The sequence below is a fragment of the Callithrix jacchus genome, chromosome 1 (assembly GCF_049354715.1).
Source record: "Callithrix jacchus isolate 240 chromosome 1, calJac240_pri, whole genome shotgun sequence".
NCBI lineage: Eukaryota > Metazoa > Chordata > Mammalia > Primates > Cebidae > Callithrix > Callithrix jacchus.
Window position 1 is genome coordinate 70,942,274 of NC_133502.1, and position 22,172 is coordinate 70,964,445.

Consider the following 22,172-nt stretch of genomic DNA (forward strand, 5'->3'; position numbering starts at 1 on the left):
GTATTTTAGTAGAGACGGGGTTTCACCACATTGGCCAGGATAGTGTTGATCTCCTGACCTTGCGATTTGCCTGCCTTGGCCTCCTAAAGTGCCGGGATTGCCAAAGTGGCATGAGCCACTGCGCCTAGCCAGCAGTTTATTATAAAAGACATACTTTATGTCATAGCAGTTTTACTCAGTTTTTACCCTAGAGAAATGAAAACTTATATTCACTTAAACACCTATGAATGAACAATTATAGTTTTACTCGTAATTACCTAATTGCCTTAACTGGAAACAACCCTATTTTCCTGCAGTGAGTGAATAGATGAAAACTATGGTACTTTGAAAAAGAAATATATCATCGGTAAATGGATCAACATGGGTGAACCTCAGAGGCCTTAAACTGAGTGAAAGAAGCCAATCTCAGCAGGCTTCATACCGTGTAGTTCCATTTATAGTGGCATTCTTAAAGAGCTAAACCATAATGATAAAGAACAGGATCAGTGCTTGCCAGAGGTTAGGAGAGTGTTCTATATCAGGAACATGCAACATGTTTTGGGTGATGAAATTGTTTTTTATCCTGATTGTGGTGGTAACTAAATGGATACATGTGTGCCAAAACTCATAGAACTCTACCCCTAAAGGAAAAGTTCATTTTACTGTATGGTAAGTTTTAAAGTTCTCTTATTTACATATGTTGAAAAAGATGGCCAGGCAGATAATGAGACAGAAATGAGATAGCATAAAATAAAAGCAGCAGAAACCACCAATAATAAGAAGGACCTTCATACTTCTGCTTTAGGCCAAGATGGAATAATAGGCTCTGCATTTGTTTTCCTTCAGGAAGCAACTTCAAAGGCATTCAAAATTTATAAAACAATGTTTTTTTCAAGGCTTTGAACATCAGTCAGTGAAGGACCCTGCAAGACTGAAAAAAAAAAAAAAAAAGTCACTACAGTTATCTCAGCCCACTGCCTTGAAAAAGACTCATTTCAGAGCAGGGAAGGAAGAGCCCAGGCAGAGCTTGGGAGACCGTGGGGTGAGAAGACCAAGCTGAGAGTGTGGGGACACCCAAATGTCAAGAATTTCCAAGGTGGAGTTCTGGAGAGGAAAGAGCTGTGGACAGAAAAGTGTGAAGATAACGGGTGATTCCCCCGGATGATTTAGCACACTCTGTGTGTGAGGAAACTCACCCAGGCCAAGGAATGACCCACCACGAAGGATGAGAGGGAGGGAGGGAGGGAGTGGTACCAGGAACTCACACAGGCTTGGGAATGTCTGTTCCTGCCAGCCAGCTGGAAAGCCTTATAATTCAAGGGGCCTTGGGTACAATACAAAAAAGGGGCTTGCCTCAGTCCTGGAGAATAATTAGCCCTAGACTAAGTGTTCCTCTTATCTCACCTGTCAGATCTTAAGAGCAGGATCTGAGATCAAATTGTTTCAAAGTAACTTAACTGCACCCCACAACACACTTCGAGAATGTTATAATAATACAAATTCATCCAGCACCCAATATGGTAAATTTCACATTATCTGGCATCCGATCTAAATTATGAGACAGGATAACATAAGAAAAACCTTGCATTCTAAACAAAGCCATAACTGATACAGGCATTAGGATTGGTAGACAAGCACATTAAGACAGTAACTGTAGTTCAAAAAGCTATAGAAGTGTAACTCACCATATTGATCAACTGGAAAACAAAGAAAAAACAATTTATATGGTTGTCTCAGTAAATGCAGAAAAACTGCTTGACAAAACCCAATAATTGTAAACATCCTCAGAAGACATGTAATCGAGAGGAACTTCCTCAGTCGGTTGAGGGGAATATGCAAAATCCTACAGGCAAATTCATACTTAATGGTGAACAACCAAAAAGCATCCCTCAGAGATTGGGAACTAGGCGAGGATGTCTGTTTTTCCACCTCTGTTCATCATTTTACTGGAGCTTCTGGGCAGTTCATAAGAAAAGGGCATAAAACTCATCCAGATTGAAAAGAACTAAAACATCTTTATTTACAGAAAACATATTTGTGTAGAAAAACAAATGGAATCTCCAACACGACTAGAATTAAAAAGTGAGCTGAGTGGTAAGATACATGATCAACATATCAACATACGAAAAGCTATTGTGTTTCTGTGTGCTAACAACAATCAAAGATTGAAACCCTAAAAAATGATTTTTATGTGGGTTACTTACGGTTAAACCTGACAGAACATGTGCAGCATCTGTAGAATGAAAACTGCAGAACAATGCTCATGGAAATTAAAGAAGATCCAAACAAGTGCTCTGTTCATGGGTCAGAAGACGCAGTATTGTTACAGTGCCAATTCTCCCTAAATTGACCTACAGAGCCATGAGCTGTAGTCAGAAGACCAGCAGTCTTTTTAGAAACTGAGAAGCCAGCTCTGAATTTCACATGAAAACACAAAAGACATGGAAATTTGGAAACAGAATTAAATCAGAGAACTAACAGCACCAGATTTCAATGATTATTATACAACTATGGTAATCAAGTCAGTGTGGTATTGGTGTAAAGACAGACAAATAGGTCAAAAAAATAAAATAGTCTGGAAATCAACCCACACAACCTAGAGATGCTTGGGTTTTTTGTTTTGTTTTGTTTTATTTATTTATTTTTTTTGAGACAAAGTCTTCCTCTGTCACCCAGGCTGAGTGCAGTGGCGTGATCTCAACTCACTGCAACTTCCGCCTCCCAGGTTCAAGCAATTCTTCTTACCTCAACCTCCCAAGTAGCTGGGATTACAGGCATATGCCACCACACCTGGCTAATTTTTGTATTTTTAGTAGAGACAGGGTCTCACCATGTTGGGCAGGATGGTCTTGAACTCCTGACCTCAAATGATCCACCTGCTTTGGCCTCCCAAAGTGCTGACATTACAGGCATGAGCCACTGTGCCTGGCTGATGCTTGGTTTTTGATAAACATTTAAATGACTTTCAGGGAAGAGAGAACAGTCTTTTTCTTGGAACAGTTGATCATCCTTACACACACACACACACAAAAGAGTTTTTATTGATACTGCATACTATATACAAAAATCCACTCAAAATAGAATGTAGACCTAAATGTAACACTGGAAACTGTGAAACTTATAGTAGAAACCCTAGGAGAAAATTTGTATAACCTTGGGTTGGCAGAGATTTCTGAGATGCAATGTCAAAGCATGATCAGTTTACCAAGAATTGGTAAACTGAATTCATCAAAATTTAAACTGTCTACTCTTTGACAGACACAAAAGGAATGAACATATAGGCCAGACACTGGGAGACAATATTTTCCAAGTGCATACGTGATACAGGTCTTGTATCCAGATAATATCAGGAATTAGACAGTAGTAACAAAATAAACTATCTAATGAGAATATTGGTACAGATGCTTCACCAAAGATATGTGGATGCCAAAGGAGTGTGTGAAAAGATGGTTATTCAGTTGAGAAATGCAAATTAATACCACAGTGAGACACCATGTACACCTTTAAAATAACTAAACTTTAACAGATCATGTATTGATGAGGCCATGGAGGAACTGGAACTCTTATGCACTGTATGAAATGGTACCACCACTTTGGAAAACAGTTTGGTAATTTCTTTAAAAAGTACATGTGCAGATACCTTGTTACCTAGCCATTTCACTTCTGTGTATTTAACCAAAATCAGTTAAAACAGATGCCTAGGCAAAGACTTGCAAAGGAATGTTCATAGCAGTGTTATTTTAATAGCAGAGACCTGGAAATGTTTCAGGTGTCTGTCCTTCACGTTTCTTCAGTTGAAATGTGCAGCTGATGAATGCTTATGTGGTACTTTTTTCTTCACTGAAGTCAGATCCTCTCCCCAGGATTTGAGGCTGGCACTTATTTTCAGCACTGTGAGGACAGCACTATTCCTTGTCTACTGGCGTATGTTGTCTGTACTGTGGCAGAAGCTTCCAAACCTTTAAAGAACCTGTTTTTTCTCTAACATTCTTTGAATTTATTCACGTGCCTTTGTGAAACGCTTTGTGGTTTATCCCTACACTATAATGCTACTCTGCAATGAAAAGGAATCATTGATACTCACTGCAGCATGGGTGAGTCTCAGAATGATTATGCTGAATGAAAAGACACAAGGAAGAATGCTTGCTATGTGACTGCATATATATAAAATTCTAGAAAATGCACACTTAATCTGTGGTGGCTGAAAGCAACTCGGTAGATGGAGGGAAAGACATGGCAGGAAAGGAGAGGGAAGAACAGACACAAGGTTCACCAGGAAACATCCAGGAGTATTGATGACATAGTCATCATTGATTGTGTTGATTTTACTTATATACCTATGTCAAAACCTAGATATGTGCGACTAACTGCAACAATTATACCTAAAGAAAGCTATTTAGATCCAAACAGCAGTAACAGAGCATGCCAGCAGAGGGTCCCAGTGGTGGAGTTATCAGACTGAGAACTATGTTTGCCTACTATGTTAAAAGAAATGTATGACTAGGTTGAAATTTTTGTCAAAACATTAGAAACTATGCCAGAAAAAGAGCTAAATGAAAGCTGTAGAACTGAAAAATACATTAGTTAAAATTAAGATGTCAGAGGATGGTTTGTACACTGCCAGAGAGAGAATAAGCAAACTTAATAGGTAGCTCAAAAGAAACTAAAGTGAAATAAGGATAAAGAAAACAGTAGAAAATAGAAGAGAGGTGCTAAGAAATACAGAGATTATGGTCAGATAGTGAAACACATCATGTAATTGTAGTCCCAGAAAGCAACAGCATGTGGCAAAAACAAGTTTGAAGAGAATGCAGAGAACTGGAAGGCATAGAGCCACTAATTCAAGAAACTTCCAAACTCTGAAAGTTGAAAAAGAAATCTTTACTTACATATGTCGTGAAATGCTGAAAACCAAAGGCACGTGGGAAAATTTAAAGGATGCTGAAGAAAAAACAAGTCCTTTAAAAGTTTGGAAGCTCTTGTCTCAGTACAGACAAAATATGCCAGTGGACAAGGAATAGTGCTGTCCTCGCAGTGCTGAAGAAAATAAACCCAGCGTCAGATCCTGGTGAAAGGATCTGACTTCAATGAAGATGAAATTAAGAGAAAAGTAGTTATCACCTTCACATCTCAATTAAAGAAATCCTAAAGGGAATATTTTTAGGCAGAAGAACAATGACCCCAGATGAAAGGACAGAATGTAGGTAGGAACAAATACTGATGGAATTATAAATATATGGGTAGATCTGAGTGAATTTTGACTGGATGAAGAAATAATGTCTTGAGGTTTAAAATGTTTGGCATGTTAAAATGCATGAAAATGGGGCATATTTATCAGGGGGTAGGAAATGCACTTAAAGGGCTCCAGGATTCCGTGTTGCCTGGGCAGAGAGACAAATCAAGAATGCAAATGGTACTCTGTAGAGTAACCCCTGTGAGACTTGTAGAATAGCAGATGAACTCCATACTTGTGGAAGGGCAGGTGGGGAAGGAATTTTTTAAAATATGACAAGGAAGGAAAGAAACACCAACACTGGACATGAAGAACACATAGTAATCTTTAGTAAAATACTAGTTTTAACACAAGTAGATCCGTATGCAAATGGACTAAGTCTCTAAGATTGTCACAAGTGAAAAAAAAACAAACTGAGACGTAAGATTGTAAAAAGATCAAAGATAAAATAAATGAAAAAAGAGACACAAATACTAACCTAGAGAAAGCTAATGTCTGTATTTTTGTATCAATACTGATTTTGAGGCAGAAACGTAATGGTGAAAGACTCAGCTGGCCAGGAAGATACAATAATTTAATGTTTGCATACATTTAGTAATAAAGCCTCAAAATACATAAAGTAAAAACACAACTAAAACAAATGGAGCAATTTACAATCATCATGGGAGATTTCAACTTTTGGAATAGGGAGACAATCAGTAGGGATAGAGAAAATTTCAACCACAGAATTAGCATCTTCTATATATAGGACATTAGATAAGAGCTAAATGAAAGTTGTACAACTGAAAAATACATTAGATAAAATTAAGACATCAGAGCGTGGTTTGTACACTACCAGGGAGAGAATCAGCAAGCTTAATAGGTAGCTCTAAAGAAACTAAAGTAAAATAAGGATAACGTACTCAGCAGCTGAAGAATGCACTGTTTTGTCACGCACAAAGAATATTAAATTTAATCTTACGCAGACCCAAAACACAAATATCAACAAGTTTCAAAGAATCAGAATCACTTGATGCATGCTTTTGTTTAAAGTTGGAAGTAAACCAGAACTCAGTAGCAAGAAGACAGCTAGAAAATACCCACATTTGACAGTTCAACAATGCACGTATAAATATCTCATGAGGTAAAGAAGGAATTACAATGCAAACTAATAAAACATTCTGAATGATAGGAACATTATGCTAATGAAAACATATCAAAATTTGTGAGATACAGCTAACACCATATTGAACAGAAACTTTGAAGCCTTTAAATGAATATATTAGGAGAAATGTCTGATAGTAACCAAAGTATTTACAAAGTTTATACTTTACAAAGTATATACTTAAATTCAGGGTATTTAAAAGTATTTGCAAAAAGTCAGCAAAAGAGAAAATGGAACTCAAAGGAGAAAGTAAAATAGATGAGAACATAAATTAATGAAATAGTAAACAGATATACAATAGACTATCAATAGAGCTTAGCAATGGTTCTTTACAATGGCTCGTAGCATCAGTAAGCCCCCTGTGATGAGACTGACTAGAGGAGAGAGAGAGAGAAGATATAAGTAATCAGTGTTAGGGATGAAAAGGGGAGAAACACTGCTACAATCGTACAAATGTTAAGACAAAAAGGAATTTGAAAATTTCTTTGGATAATGTCTTAGAGAACTACAACTTAACCCAACTTACTGAAGAAGAAATAGAAAATCTGAAAAGCGCTATAAACATTAAAAAGTCGAATCAGTCATTAGAAGCTGCCTCATGCGTACCCTTCATGGTGGCAAGATTGCTGGACCAGATCAGTGTGTATAGTCTTTCAGGTTCAAGTGCATGCAGAAAATAGAGACCCTTTTCAAAAGGTTTCATACACTTGGCCCTGACTCCCATTATGCAGAACACATATATCTCTCTCTCTTGTTGGAATGCACATCGTGCCCAAATCACGCCCAAATTGCAGGCACAGCCCTGGAGTTAAAGTAGGGGACAATTGTTCCCAAGAGGAAATTTGGAGTGCCACTACCCAACAAGGGAGCAAATGGATGCTGCATAGTTAAAAACAGAGAAATGTCCACAATCGTGGGAAAGGTGGATTCACTCAAATGTTAGGGAAAGAGAAATCACAGTTGAAGAAAAGGCAGTGAGAAAGAAACCAGGCACGTACGTTTGGACCCCTTGGCCTCCCTCTGAGTAAGTGTCACCACACAGAGGCATGTATAAGGCGAAGAAAACCTTCCTATAAGGAAAACTTTCTGCTTGATGGCTTTACCACAGATGCTTAAGTAAGAAATAATTCTGATCAAACCCAACTTATCCAGAGAACAAGGAAACTTGTTTTATCAAACTAGCATAACTCTTGACACCAAAATCTGACTGAGAATGTTATAAAATAGGAAGAGAACAGGTCAGTCTCTCCTTCTCCCATCAACACTTGCAATAATACTAAACAAAATATTAGCAAATTAAATCTAGTGATACATGAAAAGAATATGTATGACAAGTTACTAAGTTTAGCAAATTAAATCTAGTGATACATGAAACGAATATGTACGACAAGTTACTATGTTTCAATGATTTCAAAATGCAAGGTTGGTTTAACTCAATTTGACTAAATAATGTATTCGCCAAAAATAGAAATTATATTTTTACCAAAACAACAACAACAAATACTCTTTTTTTTTTTTTTTTTTTTTAAAGATGGGGTTTCACCATATTGGCCAGGCTGGTCTTGGACTCTTGACCTCGGGTGACCCACCCACCTCGGCCTCACATAAGTGCTAGGATTACAGGCGTGAGTGCCCTGCCAACAACAAATACTCTTAATGGTGAAATGTTTTAACCCAAATAGATCAGTAATTAAATGCAAAAAGTGAAAACAACAAACTGAGATGTAAGGTTGTAAAAATCTTTCTCTTTGAGATGGGGAACAAGATAAGGATGCCCATTATCACCACTTCTATTCAGTATCCTATGTCCTAGATATTGTCCATGAGGGGAGGTGAGGGGAGGTGGGCAGGGAAGGGGGAGAGGTAAAAAGGGAGAAAGAAAAAGAAGGGAAAGCAGTAGGATTGAAGAAACCTGGGCCTGGCCTCTTGAAGCTAAATCTGGATCTCTGGGGGTAGGACCCAACCTGCAGCCCAATTTAAGAGCCAATGCCCTGACCACTTTTTGTAAATATATATAAGGAAGTGTCATGGTGGTGTCACAATCACTTTATTTTTCATTTGAAGAAAATGCTATTTATTTCTAACCAAGGTCTTCCAAAGAAAATATTTGCTTATTTGAGTTGATACCAACTTGAGGTTGGTGTTTTTCTATTATCTACACCAATATTAGCCATTCTGTAAATGGAAATAAATACTTAATGCATTCCACTTGGCTCAAAGCTGAATAATTATTCTAATCAATATAATTTCTTATAATGTTACATAAAAAGTAGCATTTCTTTTAAAGTTACTATTTCTTGTTAAAAAATTAGACAAAGCAAGATAACTCTTCTTTGACTCAAAAGCTCTACCTATAAAATTATTGGGCTAAATTGCAGTTATTTCCAAGGAATACATTTGCTAAACCTTTTTCTATTTTGAAGTAGAAATTATTGTGGCCTTTTGGTAGCACTATAATTTTGTGGTTTTGCCTCAATATCTAATAGTATTGAAACAGCTACTGTTTTGAAAAGTGATAAGGATTGGAAAGGAAGAAATATAACATCACTGTTTGCTGATAACATGATTATATACATAGATGTTTAAATTTACAGGTAAATTAGAACTAGTAAGTTAATGAAGTAAGTAGATAGAGACTGCAGTTATCTTTCTGTATAGCAGCAACAATCAGAAAATAAGGAATATTGAAAAAATCAATTTATATTAACACAAAAATTCCAAACATCAGTGTGTGAATCTAACAAAAAATATGTAAGATCTGTATATCAAAAACTATAAAACATTGAGAGAAATTTTTAAAAAAGTGAGTAGGAAGATATATAACATATTCATGGACTGGAAGATTCAATATTATAAGCACTTCTTCCCAAATAGATCCATAGTTTCTAACAATTTTTAAGTGATTATCAACAAGCTGATTATATAATCTTTATAGAAATGCAAAGACCAGTAAAAACCAAGGCAGGCTCTAGGGGAAGGATATCATCCTCCCGGATGTTGTGGTTCATGTAAACCTGGAGTCACAGAGACAACCTGGTCCTAGAACAAGGATAGAGAAGTTGAGCAATGGGGTCAAGACAGCTCAGAAGCAGGCCCACATCTTTGGACACGTGGTTAACAAGAAAGGTCTGATTGCCGAACAGTGGAGACAGGATCGTCTTCTCAACAAAAGGAGTTGGGACAGTAGGCTGTCCACACAGGGAAATGATCCTTGATTGTAACCTCATACCATACACAAAACTCAGTAACAAGTGGCTTGGGGATATAAATGTGAAAGGGAAAATGATAAAGTACCTAGAAGTAATAAGAGGCAGCATTATGGCCCTCAGGTGGAAGAGACATGTTAAACTTCAACAAAATATGTAAAGTAAAGACTGGCTAAAGATTGGTTACATTTGACTGTATTAAAATCAAGAACTATTGTTCATCAAAAGACACCACTAATTGAGCACATAGGCAAGTCATATAGCGAGAGATGTCTGCAGTACAGATAACACCCAAACAATTCTCTACCTAGCATCCATGAAGAACCACAAATTAAAGAAAAGAATGACAACTCTGTAGAAAAGCAGGCAAGAGACTTGAACAGGTGTGTCCTAAAAGAAGATACCCAGATGGCCAGTGAACACAGGAGAAGGTACTCGATTGAATTAGGTTTTATTAGGGAAATGCAAATCAAAACCACACCTGTTGAGATGGCTGTTCTCAAAAAAAAAGACAGCAAGTATTGGCCAGGGTCTGCGGAGAGGGGACCCTTGTGCAGCCTGGTACGAGTGTAAATTAGTACAGCCATTATGGAAAACAGTGTGGAGGTTCCTCAAAACATTAAAATAGAACGACCATATGATCTGGCAGTACCACTGCTGAGTATATATTCAAAAGAATTGAAAAGAAAGTTTGGAAGAAGCATCTGCTCTCCTGCGTTCATTGTGGCATTACTCCCAAAAGCCAAGATAACGGAAACAACCTAAGTGTCTGTTGACAGATGAATGCATAAGTGATATATATGCACAGTGGGGTACTATTTAACCACAGAAACAAGGAAACTACATTTGCGATGACATGGATGAACCTGCAGAACATTATACGGTAAGAAATAAGCCAGGCACAGAAAGATGACGATTCATTCCTCTGATAACTGTATCTAAAACAGTCAAAGTCATAGAAGCAAAGGGCAGAATGGAGGTTGCCAGCGGCTGGAGGGAGAGGGAACAGACTTAGCGTTGAATGGGCATATAGTTTCAGTTGTATAAGCTGAGTAAGCTCTAGAGCTTTGCCCCCCATCATGGTGCCTGTAGTAAACAATAGAGAACCTTGCTTTTAAAAATGTGTTAAGATAGCGGATCTCGTCTTAAATGTTTTTTCCACCATTAAAAACAATAACAAACCACAGTAAGACACCATCACACTGCCCTGGGATTCTCAGAGGCTGCTCATGGTGGGGGCATCGGCTCCTGCTTGGGGAAAGAGCTTAGCACCCCTACATAAGGATAAAGGGGATCAGCGACCAGCAGCTCCCCGCTGGCATGTGCCTGGAGGGACGGGGCCTACACACACTGTGGCTCAGTGTCAGCTGTGGTCCCACTCAGCCACAGCCCAGCAAGCACCAGCAGAATGGATGTGTGCATCATGGTGCAGTTGTGTAAACACAACAACAAGGACCCATGTCACAAACGGGTGAGAGAGGCCAGGCACCACAGAATAGAGTACCATTCCATTGAGAGAACATGCAAAACGGAACCACGGTGTTCAGAGAGGCAAACGGTAAGGCCGTAAAGAAGAACAATGGAGGAAATGCTTGTCAAATTAGTTTACCTTTGTCAGGCCGGACAGAGGGTGGGGGCCAAGGGAGTCTGGGGTCACAGGGGAGGACTTGAGGGTCCTAGTAGTATCCCCATTCTCACCTTTTACTTTTTAAACAGTTTTTTGTGTGCATTTTCTTTGTGTTTTCTAAAAAGACAAAGGGGGCCAGGCGTGGTGGCTCACACCTGTAATCCCAACACTTTGGGAAGCCAAGGGCAGCGGATTGTTGAGCCTTGGAGTTCGAGACCAGCTTGGGCAACAGGGTGAAACCCAATCTCATACAACAAATACAAAAATTATCCAGCTGTGGTCCCAGCTACTAGGGAGGCTGTGGTGGGAGGCTGAGGTCGCAGTGAGCTGAGACTGTACCACTGCACTCCAGCCTGTGTGACAGAGCCAGACCCTATCTCCAAAAAGAAAAAAAAGGCTGCTGGTGGTGTGGGGGCTGGGTTGCATTTTCAAGTAAAGAAAACTGGGCTCCAAGGCCAAGTAAGTTTGAGAAGCACTGTCCTGTCACTTCTCAGATGCCCACGGTCCCTGTGAGCCCAGTAGAGGCTCTATGAGCTCCTGCACAAGGCACTGTGAGACTTGGTTACGCCACTGGGATTCTGGATTCCTCCCGCAGGGTCACTGTCCAGCCCTGGTTGCGCTTCTGACCCTACCAAAGATGGCGGGGGGGTCTGAAGGTTCCAGGCTCCTGCTCATTCCCGGGCATGGAAATGTGTACAGCTCACTACTTAAACTCTTTAATTTTTAAATTTCATTGGAAAACTTTTGTCCAGTGCAAGATAGGCAAAAGCCGTATCTTTCTGGAGCTGTCTGTAAGGGTGAGGGTATGGACAGACAGGTAACAGCCACAGCTGATGGTACCTGCTACAGAAGACACAGAAGGAAGGATGGTGCTGTTTCAGCTGCAGGGGACGCGGGGAACCTAGAGGTGTGAAGCTGGTGGCTCGGAGACTTGTGGGAGGCATTACAGGAAGCAGCAGCCAGGGCTGGGCTGAGCTGAGCTGCAGGCAGGCAGGACTGTGGTGTGTCAGGAAAGAGAAAACCAGCACACTGGGGACATGGCCAGGCCGTGTAAGGCATCTTTCTATCAGGGAAGAGACAGGTAGATAGGACCAGTGTAGCCTGGTGCAAAGGCATTTTCCCCATTTCTTCTAGATCCAGCACCCTATAAAGACCAGCTGTCCTCGAAGGAACAACCTGGCTTTCTAGCCGGTCAGCAGCTTCTGAGCCAGGCGGGCCCCAGCAACCCTCCTGGGGGGGGGCCAGCCCCTTTGGCCCCCTCCTCTCCTCCTATGACTGCTCTACCCCAAGATGGAGCAGCTCCAGCCACCAGCACCATGCCAGAGCCAGCGTCAGGAACTGCCATCCAGGCAGGGGGTGCAGGGACCCCTCAGGGGCCCACCAGTGAGCTCGGGACCTCCCAGCCACTAGCGGAGACTCACGAGGCCCCACTTGCTGTGCAGCCCCTCGTGGTGAGCCTAGGACCTTGTGCTCCAGCTCCAGAGGCCACCTCAACCAGGGAGGCCAGTGCCCCAGGGGAGCCCCCGCCAGCTCCTGTACCTGAGCCCAGCCCCCACAGTGGGGCCCCACAGCCCTCCTTGGGTCAGCCCGCTCCTCTACTTCCTGCCACAGTGGGGGCCATCAGTCTGGCTACCACCCAGCTCCCAAGCCCACCCCTGGGGCCCACCATCCCCCCACAGCCACCCTCGGCCCTGGAATCAGATGGGGAAGGGCCGCCCCCCAGGGTGGGCTTTGTGGACAGCACCATCAAGAGCCTGGATGAGAAGCTGCGGACTCTGCTCTACCAGGAGCATGTGCCCACCTCCTCAGCCTCAGCTGGGACCCCTGTGGAGGTGGGCGACAGAGACTTCACCCTGGAGCCCCTGAGAGGGGACCAGCCCCGCTCGGAGGTCTGCGGGGGGGACCTGGCCCTGCCCTCAGCGCCTAATGAGGTGGTCACAGGGCCTGCCCAGCCAGCCCAGCCCTTGGTGAGTAGCTGCCTTGTCCCAGAAACACTGCCCTGGGTCAGGGGCCAGGGCCCGGGCCTGGACTCGGGGGTGGCAGGCATCCCAGCTATGCAGAGCCGCCCGCACTCAGGGCCCGTCCCTCTCTTGGTGACCCACCCACATGTGTCTGACTCACCCATGCACATTTTGCAACAAGTGGCCCCTGTTTGAGGTTGTGCTTGTGCAACATCAGTTGACACAGCCCCATCCATGCACACAGAGGGGCTGGGGCAGCCCAGGGGCAGCTTGAGACAAGGGGAGTGGATTTGCAGATAAAACTGCTGAGATGTTGATGCGCGAGTCTCATGGCTGTTCTCTTTTTGTGTTTCTTTCTCCAGGTGGAAAAGTCAGAACTGGCCCCTACTCGAGTGGCCATGATGGAGCAGGGCAGGTCCTCATCAATGACAGGTAACAACAGCTCGCTGCTCAACCCTCCATTCGCAAGGGCTTCCCGGCTTTCTTGCCCCAGAACTTTCTGCATCTGCACCCTCATCTTTTATCTTTTAAGTGATAAAAGCATTTCTTAAAGATTCTTTTATCTGTAAGGGTCCTTTAGCATCTAGGGTAGAGCCCAGACACAACAGGAGCCCATCATGACTTAATTCAAGCATGTCCAATGTGTGGCCCATGAGCAGCATGTGGCCCAGGATGGCTTTGAATGGGCCCAACACAAATTGGTAAGCTTCTTAGGAGATTTTTCTTTTTTTGATTTCTTTTGAAGCTCATCAGTTATAGTTAGTGTATTTCATGTGTGGCCCAAGACAATTCTTCGTCTTCCCATGTGGCCCAGGGAAACCAAAAGATTGGACACCCCTGACTTAATTAAGCCTACTGAGTTCTGGAAGGAACGACATGCTCACACTCCAGGGAGAGGAAGTCCTCTCTGGAAATGGATAAGGCCCAGTGGTGGGTCTGGGGTGTTGCAGAGACTATGTCACAGCTCCCAGACTCTCCAGTGGCTGAGGGTTTGTGCACGTTCTGCTGGGCCCATCCTAGTGCCTGCTCTTCTTCAGCAAGGTTATAAGATGCCCACAGAAACTCAGGCTTACTTCAGCTAAAGCAGGGCAGTGTGGCGTGGGGACGCTCTGACTACTGGGAGTGCCAGAGGCCAGGGCAATCCCTGAAGACCTGGCTTGGGCTTTCTTTCCCTTGTGGCTCCTGGCCGCCGCCACGTCACTGTGGAAACACCTTTGCTTTGCTTCTCATTTCATTATCTGCATGTCTCACTCTCCCTTCTAAGGGAGCTAAATTGATCTTGTGAGGTCTGAGGTTCCTTCTCAGCTCAGGGTTTCTTACGGGATGGGCACAATATGAATCAGAATTCCCCTGAGCCTCTGAACAGAAACCTCAGCGCACATCAGCCACAGGCGGGAACTCGAAGTCCCAGGCCACGTTTATTTCTAGACACCAGATTTTAAGAGGGGTAGGAGCATCTGGCACTGGGGTCGAAAGCTGTGCATGCAAAGAAATGGTGATGTTTAACCCGAGGAAGATGAGGGATGGACCAGTAGAGTGTCTTTGTAAAAGGGAGGAAGCGAGACGTCTTGTTGGAGTGCCAGCCCCGGCCATGGTGGGGTGCCTGTGGCGCCCCATGGATTCTGACCTCGTGCCGTGAGATGTGTCCCATGGATGCCTTTGGCAGATGAGCAAACTGAGCTTCAGTAACTTGCAAATGATACAGCTTACTCTTTCCAGAGTGCAGAACTCATGGGGAAAGCTCCAAGGGGACAAACTCTAGTTTGGCAAAAATGACCTTTCCTGGCAGTCGGAGCCATTTAGAAATAGAGAGAGTGCATTTGACAGTGAACCTCCTATCCCTGGAGATAGGCATGGGATGTGAGGAGGGAGTCAAATGTTGCCACAGATTGGGGACACGTGACTGGGACTGGACTGCGTCTCCTTGGGAATCTGATTTGGTATTGTTCCCTTGTGAGTTTCCGGGGTGTGCAAAGGAGATGTGTACGTGTTCAGGCAGCCCCAGCTTCCCCAGAGGCTCCGTCCACCGCTGCTACCATCCCCATGGCATATAGGTCAGGCTTATGCCCCAGCCTGCCCATGAGTTTCTTTTGCCATGTGAGGGTCTCGGCTCAGGCAAGGCCCCCACATCAACTTGCTTGACCTCTGGTTGGCTCTTCATGGCAACCCTGGGAACACTGTTGAGAAAGAGCTACGTAGACAGAGCACTGAAACAGCTGCAGGTGCAGTGGGCGAAAGTTTTTGAGACACGGTGGGAATCTGGCCCCATTGATCTGCGCAGTGAGACCCTCTCATATCAGACAGTGGGGTGAGACAGCAAATATTCAGGTGCACAGAGGGCCTGGCTTCCCAGCGGGTACCCGGCCTTCAGGTGCACAGAGGGCCTGGCTGCACAAGGGTTCCCGGGGCTGATGCCTCTTTCCATGCCCGGGTTTGTTGGGCATCTGTCATGGAATGCCATGGGGCCGAGACATCATGATGTGTTTTCAGTTTCCAAAACTGCTCTGAGCACGCACAGCTGGCTCCTCCCAGTGCCTACTCCCATTGTCCTGCCTTGCTGGTGGTGCTCCCGTGGGATCACATTGGGCTGCTTTGGGTCAGCGGTGAGCCATCTCTGCCTCTTCTTTTTCAGCCCCAGTAACCTTTCCAATGTTCCCACAGCAGAATCTTCTCCCAGGAGCATGCTGGGCTACGACAGAAATGGAGGGCAGTTGGTCTCAGACTCCCGTGTGGTGCCCAGTGCCATCCAGGTAAGGGCGACTTGACGACCCCCTGGCTGGTTGGCGGGGTTTACTCTGTGCTAATGTTCACGTGAAACCTCTTCATCTCTGTTTGTTTCCCAAGGATGTACCTGCTTTTGTGAGACCTGCAAGCGTGGAGCCCACAGACAGGGACGGTGGAGTCACTGGAGAAAGTTCAGCAGAGCCCCCACAGAGTGCCATGAGCATTTGCACACCGGGTGGCCAGGCCAGCCACCCCCAGATACTCGGCGCTCGAGCTTCAGGGTCCCCTCAGAAACATCCAGAGCAGCAGGATGGCAGCTCACCAGCCAAGACTGTGGGCCGTTTCTCGGTGGTCAGCACTCAGGACGAGTGGACCCTGGCCTCCCCCCACAGCCTGAGGTACTCTGCCCCACCCGACGTCTACCTCGACGAGGCCCCCTCCAGCCCTGACGTGAAGCTGGCAGTGCGCCGGGCACAGACAGCCTCCTCCATCGAGGTCGGCATGGGCGAGCCCGTGTCCAGCGACTCTGGGGATGAGTGCCCTCAGGCAAGGCCCCCGGTGCAGAAACAGGCATCCCTGCCTGGGAGTGGCAGCATGGCTGGCGACTTCGTGAAGAAGGCCACTGCCTTCCTGCAGAGGCCTTCTCGGGCTGGCTCGATCGGCCCTGAGATGCCCAGCAGGGCGGGTGTGAAGGTCCCCACCATCAGCGTGACCTCCTTCCACTCGCAGTCATCCTACATCAGCAGTGACAACGACTCAGAGCTGGAGGACGCTGACATAAAGAAGGAGCTGCAGAATCTTCGGGAGAAGTAGGTCCTGCGGGCAGGAAGCACCCCCCCACCCAGGCTTCGGCACCTCTTCCTTGTTGTGAGGGAAGCCTGGTGCCAGGGCTGAAGTCCTGGCCAAGCAGGGCCCACTTAGAGCTGCTAAGCAGGGTGACAGGGCAGTGATGAAGGCTTTTTTTTTTTTTAAGAGAGTGAGAGAGGAGAGTCTAGCTTTGTCGCCCAGGCTGGAGTGCAGTCGTGTGATCTTTGCTCACTGCAATCTCTGCATCAGCCTCCCGAGTAGCTGAGACTACACGCACTTGCCACCTAGTTAGCCGGGCTAATTTTTGTATTTTTAATCGAGACGGGGTTTTGCCATGTTGGCCAGCCTGGTCTCAAATTCCTACCTCAAATGATCCACCTGCCTCAGCCTCCCAAAGTGCTGGGATTTCAGATGTGAGCCACCAGGCCCAACCTCCCTGTGGCTTTGAGTAGCGAGTCTCCCACTCAGTCCTCCAGGCTGGGCCAAAAACCACCCTGCTATCTTCCTGGCTTCTGGCTTCTCTGGGGCCATGCCTCCTCCTGCTGCCCTTGGGGGTAGGTCTCAGGGCATTCCTGAGCCACGTGTTCCTCGCTCTGTCTGCCTTTCATCTTTCTTCCTCTCTCTCTTCCCTCTTTCTTCCTCTCTCCTCCTCTCTCCTTTCACTTCTCTCCCTGTCTCACTCCCCACCCCAGTCTCTCTGTCTCTGCCACTCTCTTCTGTCTCTTTCTTTGTCTCTGCCTTCCCCATCCCATCTTCCTCTTTCTCCTTGCCGTTTTCCCTCATCCAGCAAATACTTACTCTGTCCTGCTGTGGCTGGGGGATTACTGAGATGTCCTTCAGGATGGGAGGGCTGACACCAAATTCAGCAGTGCCTGAAGGCACGTTGTAAGTCGGGTCCTGTTGGAAATCACAGGCTTGTGCGGGAAGAGCCTCGCACGTCTCCTTTCTCTCCTGTCCATCCTCTCTGCGCACCATGTACACAGAGGGTAAGAGAGTGTCTGCCCAGCCCGGTGGGGTGGTCATTGCCATGCATTGAGGGAGGATATAGTGAGTATCTCTGTGTTTGTGCAGAACTGAGGAGAGGGAACGGGAGCTGCTGGGAGAGGCAGGAAGGCAGGGGTGGGTGGAATCACATGGCCCAACAGATCCTTGGTGGAGGCCAGAGAGTAGATAAGGCCAAGGTGGGCATGACCTAGAACCTTTTGGGATAGAGGGCAGCAGATCCTGGGCATGTTTGCTTGGCAGGAATGTCACTCGGGGAGCCACTGGTCAGCAGGCGCAAAGGGGAGTGAGATGTGGCCAGACCACAGCCCAGCTGCGGCTGCTACAAAGAGAGACTTTCAGGGGGCAGGCAGATGTGGATGTAAGAACACTGGGGAGAGGAGCTGCTGTAGTGTCTGACAGCCTGTGTCCTGGGTGATGGGCCAGGAGCCGGGGGCAGAGGGCGGAGACTTGAAATTGGCAGAAGTGTTCGGGAGCCAGGGGCAGGTGGGGCCTAGGGAAAGGGCAGGGAGAGGACCAGAAGCACCTCAAATGAAAGAGTTCAGGGAGCCTAACAAAGGGAAGGTGGACCCTGGGAGGGCCGTGGAGTCCAGGGGGAAGGGGGGACCATTTAAGAGAGGGTGGGGAAGATTTTCAGCCTCAACTGGGAATTGAGGTGACTTGACGTCTAATTGGCAGTAGCCAGCGTGTCCCCAAGCTTGCTTTCATTTGAACGCCCTGAATACCAAGGTACCTGTGCCTCACTTCGGTGTTTCTGCTATGAGCACTGGAGTTTCCTAGGGCTCCAGGAGGCCTGTGCTGGGCCCAGCCTGCACTTTCAGACATGCCAGGCCTCCTGGCTCTGTGGCAAGCAGCCAGGGGGCAGCTCGGAGTGGGCCAGGGCACTCCCAGTGTGGGAGCCACATTGCAGTCAGGGACTGCAGGAGATGGGCCATGTAGGTTTGGCCTCGGAGCAGAGCTCCAGCCTGAGGTCCTGGATAAGATGCTCCCCTGCCCACAGCTGCTCCCCAACCCTGGGGCAGTCAGTGCTCTCTTGAAGTAGTACTCCCTTCCGGAAAATCATCCAGTGCTGTGTTTCCCTGGTGTTTGTAGGGAGAAAGCCACTCAGAGTTATTTCTTTATTTAGAGAAAGATTCTCCCTTTGTCACCCAGGCTAGAGGGTAGTGGCTCATTCTTGGCTCACTGCAACCTCCACCTCCCAGGTTCAAGTGCTTCTCCCACCTCAGCCTCCTGGGTAGCTGGGATTACAGGCACCCACCACCACGCCTTGCTAACTTTTTTATTTTTAGTAGAGATGGAGTTTCACCATGTTGGTCGGGCTGGTTTCAAACTGCTGACCACATGATCTGCCTGCCATGGCTTCCAAACAGAGTTCTATTTATTTTTTAGTAGCTAGAGGAAGTCATTAAAAAAAAAAAAAAAGGCTATTTGGGAGGTGTTGAAGATTCAGGAGTAAAATCAGAATTTGCTTCCTCATTTCTCACCTTGTTTTGCTTACCATCAAAGGAGGAAAGGTGTACTTGGGGTGAAGTCGAGGGGTTACAGGCCTCCAGCTAGGGCACCTGGGCTGGACTTCAGCCTTGCAGAAGCTCAGAGGACTGTGATGCAGCGGGGAGGCCCAGCAGAGAGCCACCGCTCCTCCCCTCCTCATCCTCCCCTCACCTTCCTCCCCTCCTCATCCTCCCCTCACCTTCCTCCCCTCCTCATCCTCCCCTCACCTTCCTCTCCCCTCTCCATCCTTCCCTCTCCATCCTCCCCTCACCTTCCTCCCCTCCTCATCCTCCCTTCTCCATCTTCCCCTCTCCATCCTCCCCTTACCTTCCTCCCCTCTCCATCCTCCCCTCACCTTCCTCCCCTCCTCATCCTCCTCTCTCCATCCTCCCCTCACCTTCTTCCCCTCTCCATCCTCCCCTCTTCATCCTCACCTCACCTTCCTCCCCTCAGCTTCCTCCCCTCCACATTCTCCCCTCCACCTCCTCCCCTTGGCCTCCTCCTCTGCATCCTCCCCTCCCTATCCACCCCTCTGCATCCTCCTCTCACCTTCCTCCCCTCCACATCCTCCCCTTTGCCCCCTCCTCTTGGCTTCCTCCTCTCTGTATCCTTTCCTCCCTATCCACACCTCTGCATCCTCCTCTCACCTTTCTCCCCTCTGCATCTTCCCCTCTGCCTTCTACTCTTGGCAGTCCTAGACTCTGCCCTTGCCCACGGCCAGTGATCCTGCATTTCACCTGCAGGATGACTTAGGACCCACTGCAGTGGCCCCATGTTGGTATGGCATGGCCCTTGGGCAGTAGTGAGCATCTTGCTGACTTCCTCATGCAGTGCTGTTTTGGTCTGAGCTGCCTTTCACTCCGTTTCTGTGTGTGGAGGAAATAACACACATTTGCCTGATAAACAGCAGTGTCTTTGCTACCTGGCACCTGCTGATTTCACCTCACCTGTGTTCATGTTTGGGCCTTTCATTGCAAGCATCAATGGAAGCGTTTTGAGTCTGGATATTTGAGGCTCTGTAGCCTGGCCTGTGCTGTTGGGTACGTCGATGCCAGAGGCCCCCACCTTGGCACCTTCCAGTTTAGATAGGAACACTGTGCCATTTTACAGCCTCTGTGTGGCCCTTCAAGTGGCCCAGGCCAAGGCACCAGCAGGGCACCCACACTGCACTCCCTGTCCTCCCACACTGCCTCCCTCCTGGAGGGCCTGGTGGTGTTGGAATCACCGAGGAAGCCCACCAGCACTCCATCCTGTTCCCTCCTGCAGGCACCTGAAGGAGATCTCAGAGCTGCAGAGCCAGCAGAAGCAAGAGATCGAGGCTCTGTACCGCCGGCTGGGCAAGCCACTGCCCCCCAACGTGGGCTTCTTCCACACGGCGCCTCCCACTGGCCGCCGGAGAAAAGCCAGCAAGAGCAAGCTGAAGGCGGGCAAGCTGCTGAACCCCCTGGTGCGGCAGCTCAAGGTCGTGGCCTCCAGCACAGGTCGGCCTCAGGGTGCAGGGCTGGGACGGGAGCGGGCCTGGGGACCCCTGAGTGAGCCGGGGAGGCAGGCTCCATGCAGGTGTGACACCCTCGGACCTGGAAGACCAGTTGGGGTTGTGTCCTTACTGAACCTCCTTTCCCTGGAGCAGAGGAGTCATTGCAGCATGAAGGCAGCCCTGGTCCTCTGTCCTTATGCAGAGAGGGAAGGCCCGTGAGTAGGCAGGGGCTGCTCAGAACTGGGCCTGAGTCTCTAGGCTACGGCTGTGCCAGGGAAGCTCAGGCTGTCCTCCCTCACCTGCTCCTCTGCAGGGCACTGCGTGGATGGATGGCTGCTTTCTTTGACCCATTTCTCCAGTGTGTGCCAGCCGTGCAGCTGCTTTTAGGGGCTGGGGGAGAATGGGAGGATGGTGATGGTCTCCCAGTCTTGTTAAAGGTGACATCTAGTCATTGAGTGGCACTGGCCTCATTCCAGGCAGCCAGTAGCCCACATCCCTGCATGTCAGGGCTTCCTGAGGCCTTCTGAGCAGCACTGCAGCCTGCTTGCTGGCTGAGAGCCTTGGCATTCTGGGCTGGAGCCCCTGTGAGCCCAAGTCCCCAAGCGTGCCAGGCAAGCTGCTGTAAGCTCACCATAAGCCCACAACCTTTGGGGCACACATCTGCGAATTATACCTGTTAGACGAGTTCAGAGCCAGTTCCCAGAGCTAAGGGAAACTGAGATGGGAAGTGCACAGGCCGCTGACAGCCTGGGTGTGTCTTCTGTCACTATATTTGCACGATGCAAGTCCAGCCACGGCAGTGGGCGCTGGTAGACTGGGCACTTTCTTTGATCTTCCCCAACACTCCTATGTGGGAGATGTGGCCATGTGCCTGTGGTCTGCAGGAGACGCGAGCTTTCCCAAGGTCACCCAGCAACGAGCGGGCAGAACAGATTCGACCCACACGGCCCCAACCTGGCGGCGCCTCATTGTGCCTGTCGCCTCTTCTCCCCCCGCCCAGGTCACTTGGCTGACTCCAGCAGAGGCCCTCCCGCTAAGGACCCTGCCCAAGCCAGTGCGGGGCTCGCTGCAGACAGCACGGGCCTGAGCGGGAAGGCAGTGCAGACCCAGCAGCCCTGCTCCGTCCGGGCCTCCCTGTCTTCGGACATCTGCTCCGGCTTAGCCAATGATGGAGGCGGAGTGCGTGGCCAAGGTGATTTCCAGCTTGCCTGTCTCCGAGCATGTGCTAGCCACGTAGGGCCTCAGTGGTGTCCCCAGGAGCACGCCTGTATGGTGTAGAGGGGTTGCGAGCTGCGGCAAAGGCTGTTGAGAGGCTTCTTTTATAAAAGAGAAAAAAAAAAAGACATAGTCTTTGGATGAAAATAATGGAATAGCCCCAACCACCACCAAGTCTTGCTGTAAGCAGCTCAGGGGGAGGTGATGCTTTGCTAGAGCGGACCTCGGGGAAGTGGCTAGGACTGGGGAGGGCAGGGGACCTGGCATCCGGCTGTGTGCTCCAGCGCCAGTTCCCAGTCACTGGCT

At 47.3% G+C, this 22,172-nt stretch overlaps 1 protein-coding gene across 50 annotated transcripts in view; it reads left to right on the forward strand.

Annotated features, from left to right (window-relative positions):
• WNK2 (WNK lysine deficient protein kinase 2) overlaps nucleotides 1–22,172 on the forward strand; it is a 135,259-nt gene that overhangs the window by 94,373 nt on the left and 18,714 nt on the right. For 21 of the 50 annotated variants that reach the window (XR_013532098.1, XR_013532080.1, XR_013532081.1 and 18 more), the window contains exons 20-25: nucleotides 12,324–13,156; nucleotides 13,513–13,582; nucleotides 15,812–15,900; nucleotides 15,995–16,683; nucleotides 20,441–20,655; nucleotides 21,652–21,843. Coding sequence is in view for 47 of the 50 variants with exons in the window: in XM_035298763.3 (XP_035154654.3) it covers nucleotides 12,324–13,156; nucleotides 13,513–13,582; nucleotides 15,812–15,900; nucleotides 15,995–16,683; nucleotides 20,441–20,655; nucleotides 21,652–21,843 (2,088 nt within the window). In the remaining 3 variants the exon portion in view is untranslated. The remainder of the gene's footprint in view (nucleotides 1–12,323; nucleotides 13,157–13,512; nucleotides 13,583–15,811; nucleotides 15,901–15,994; nucleotides 16,684–20,440; nucleotides 20,656–21,651; nucleotides 21,844–22,172) is intronic. The other 29 variants (XM_035298774.3, XM_078364843.1, XM_078364851.1 and 26 more) reach the window with 3 other exon arrangements.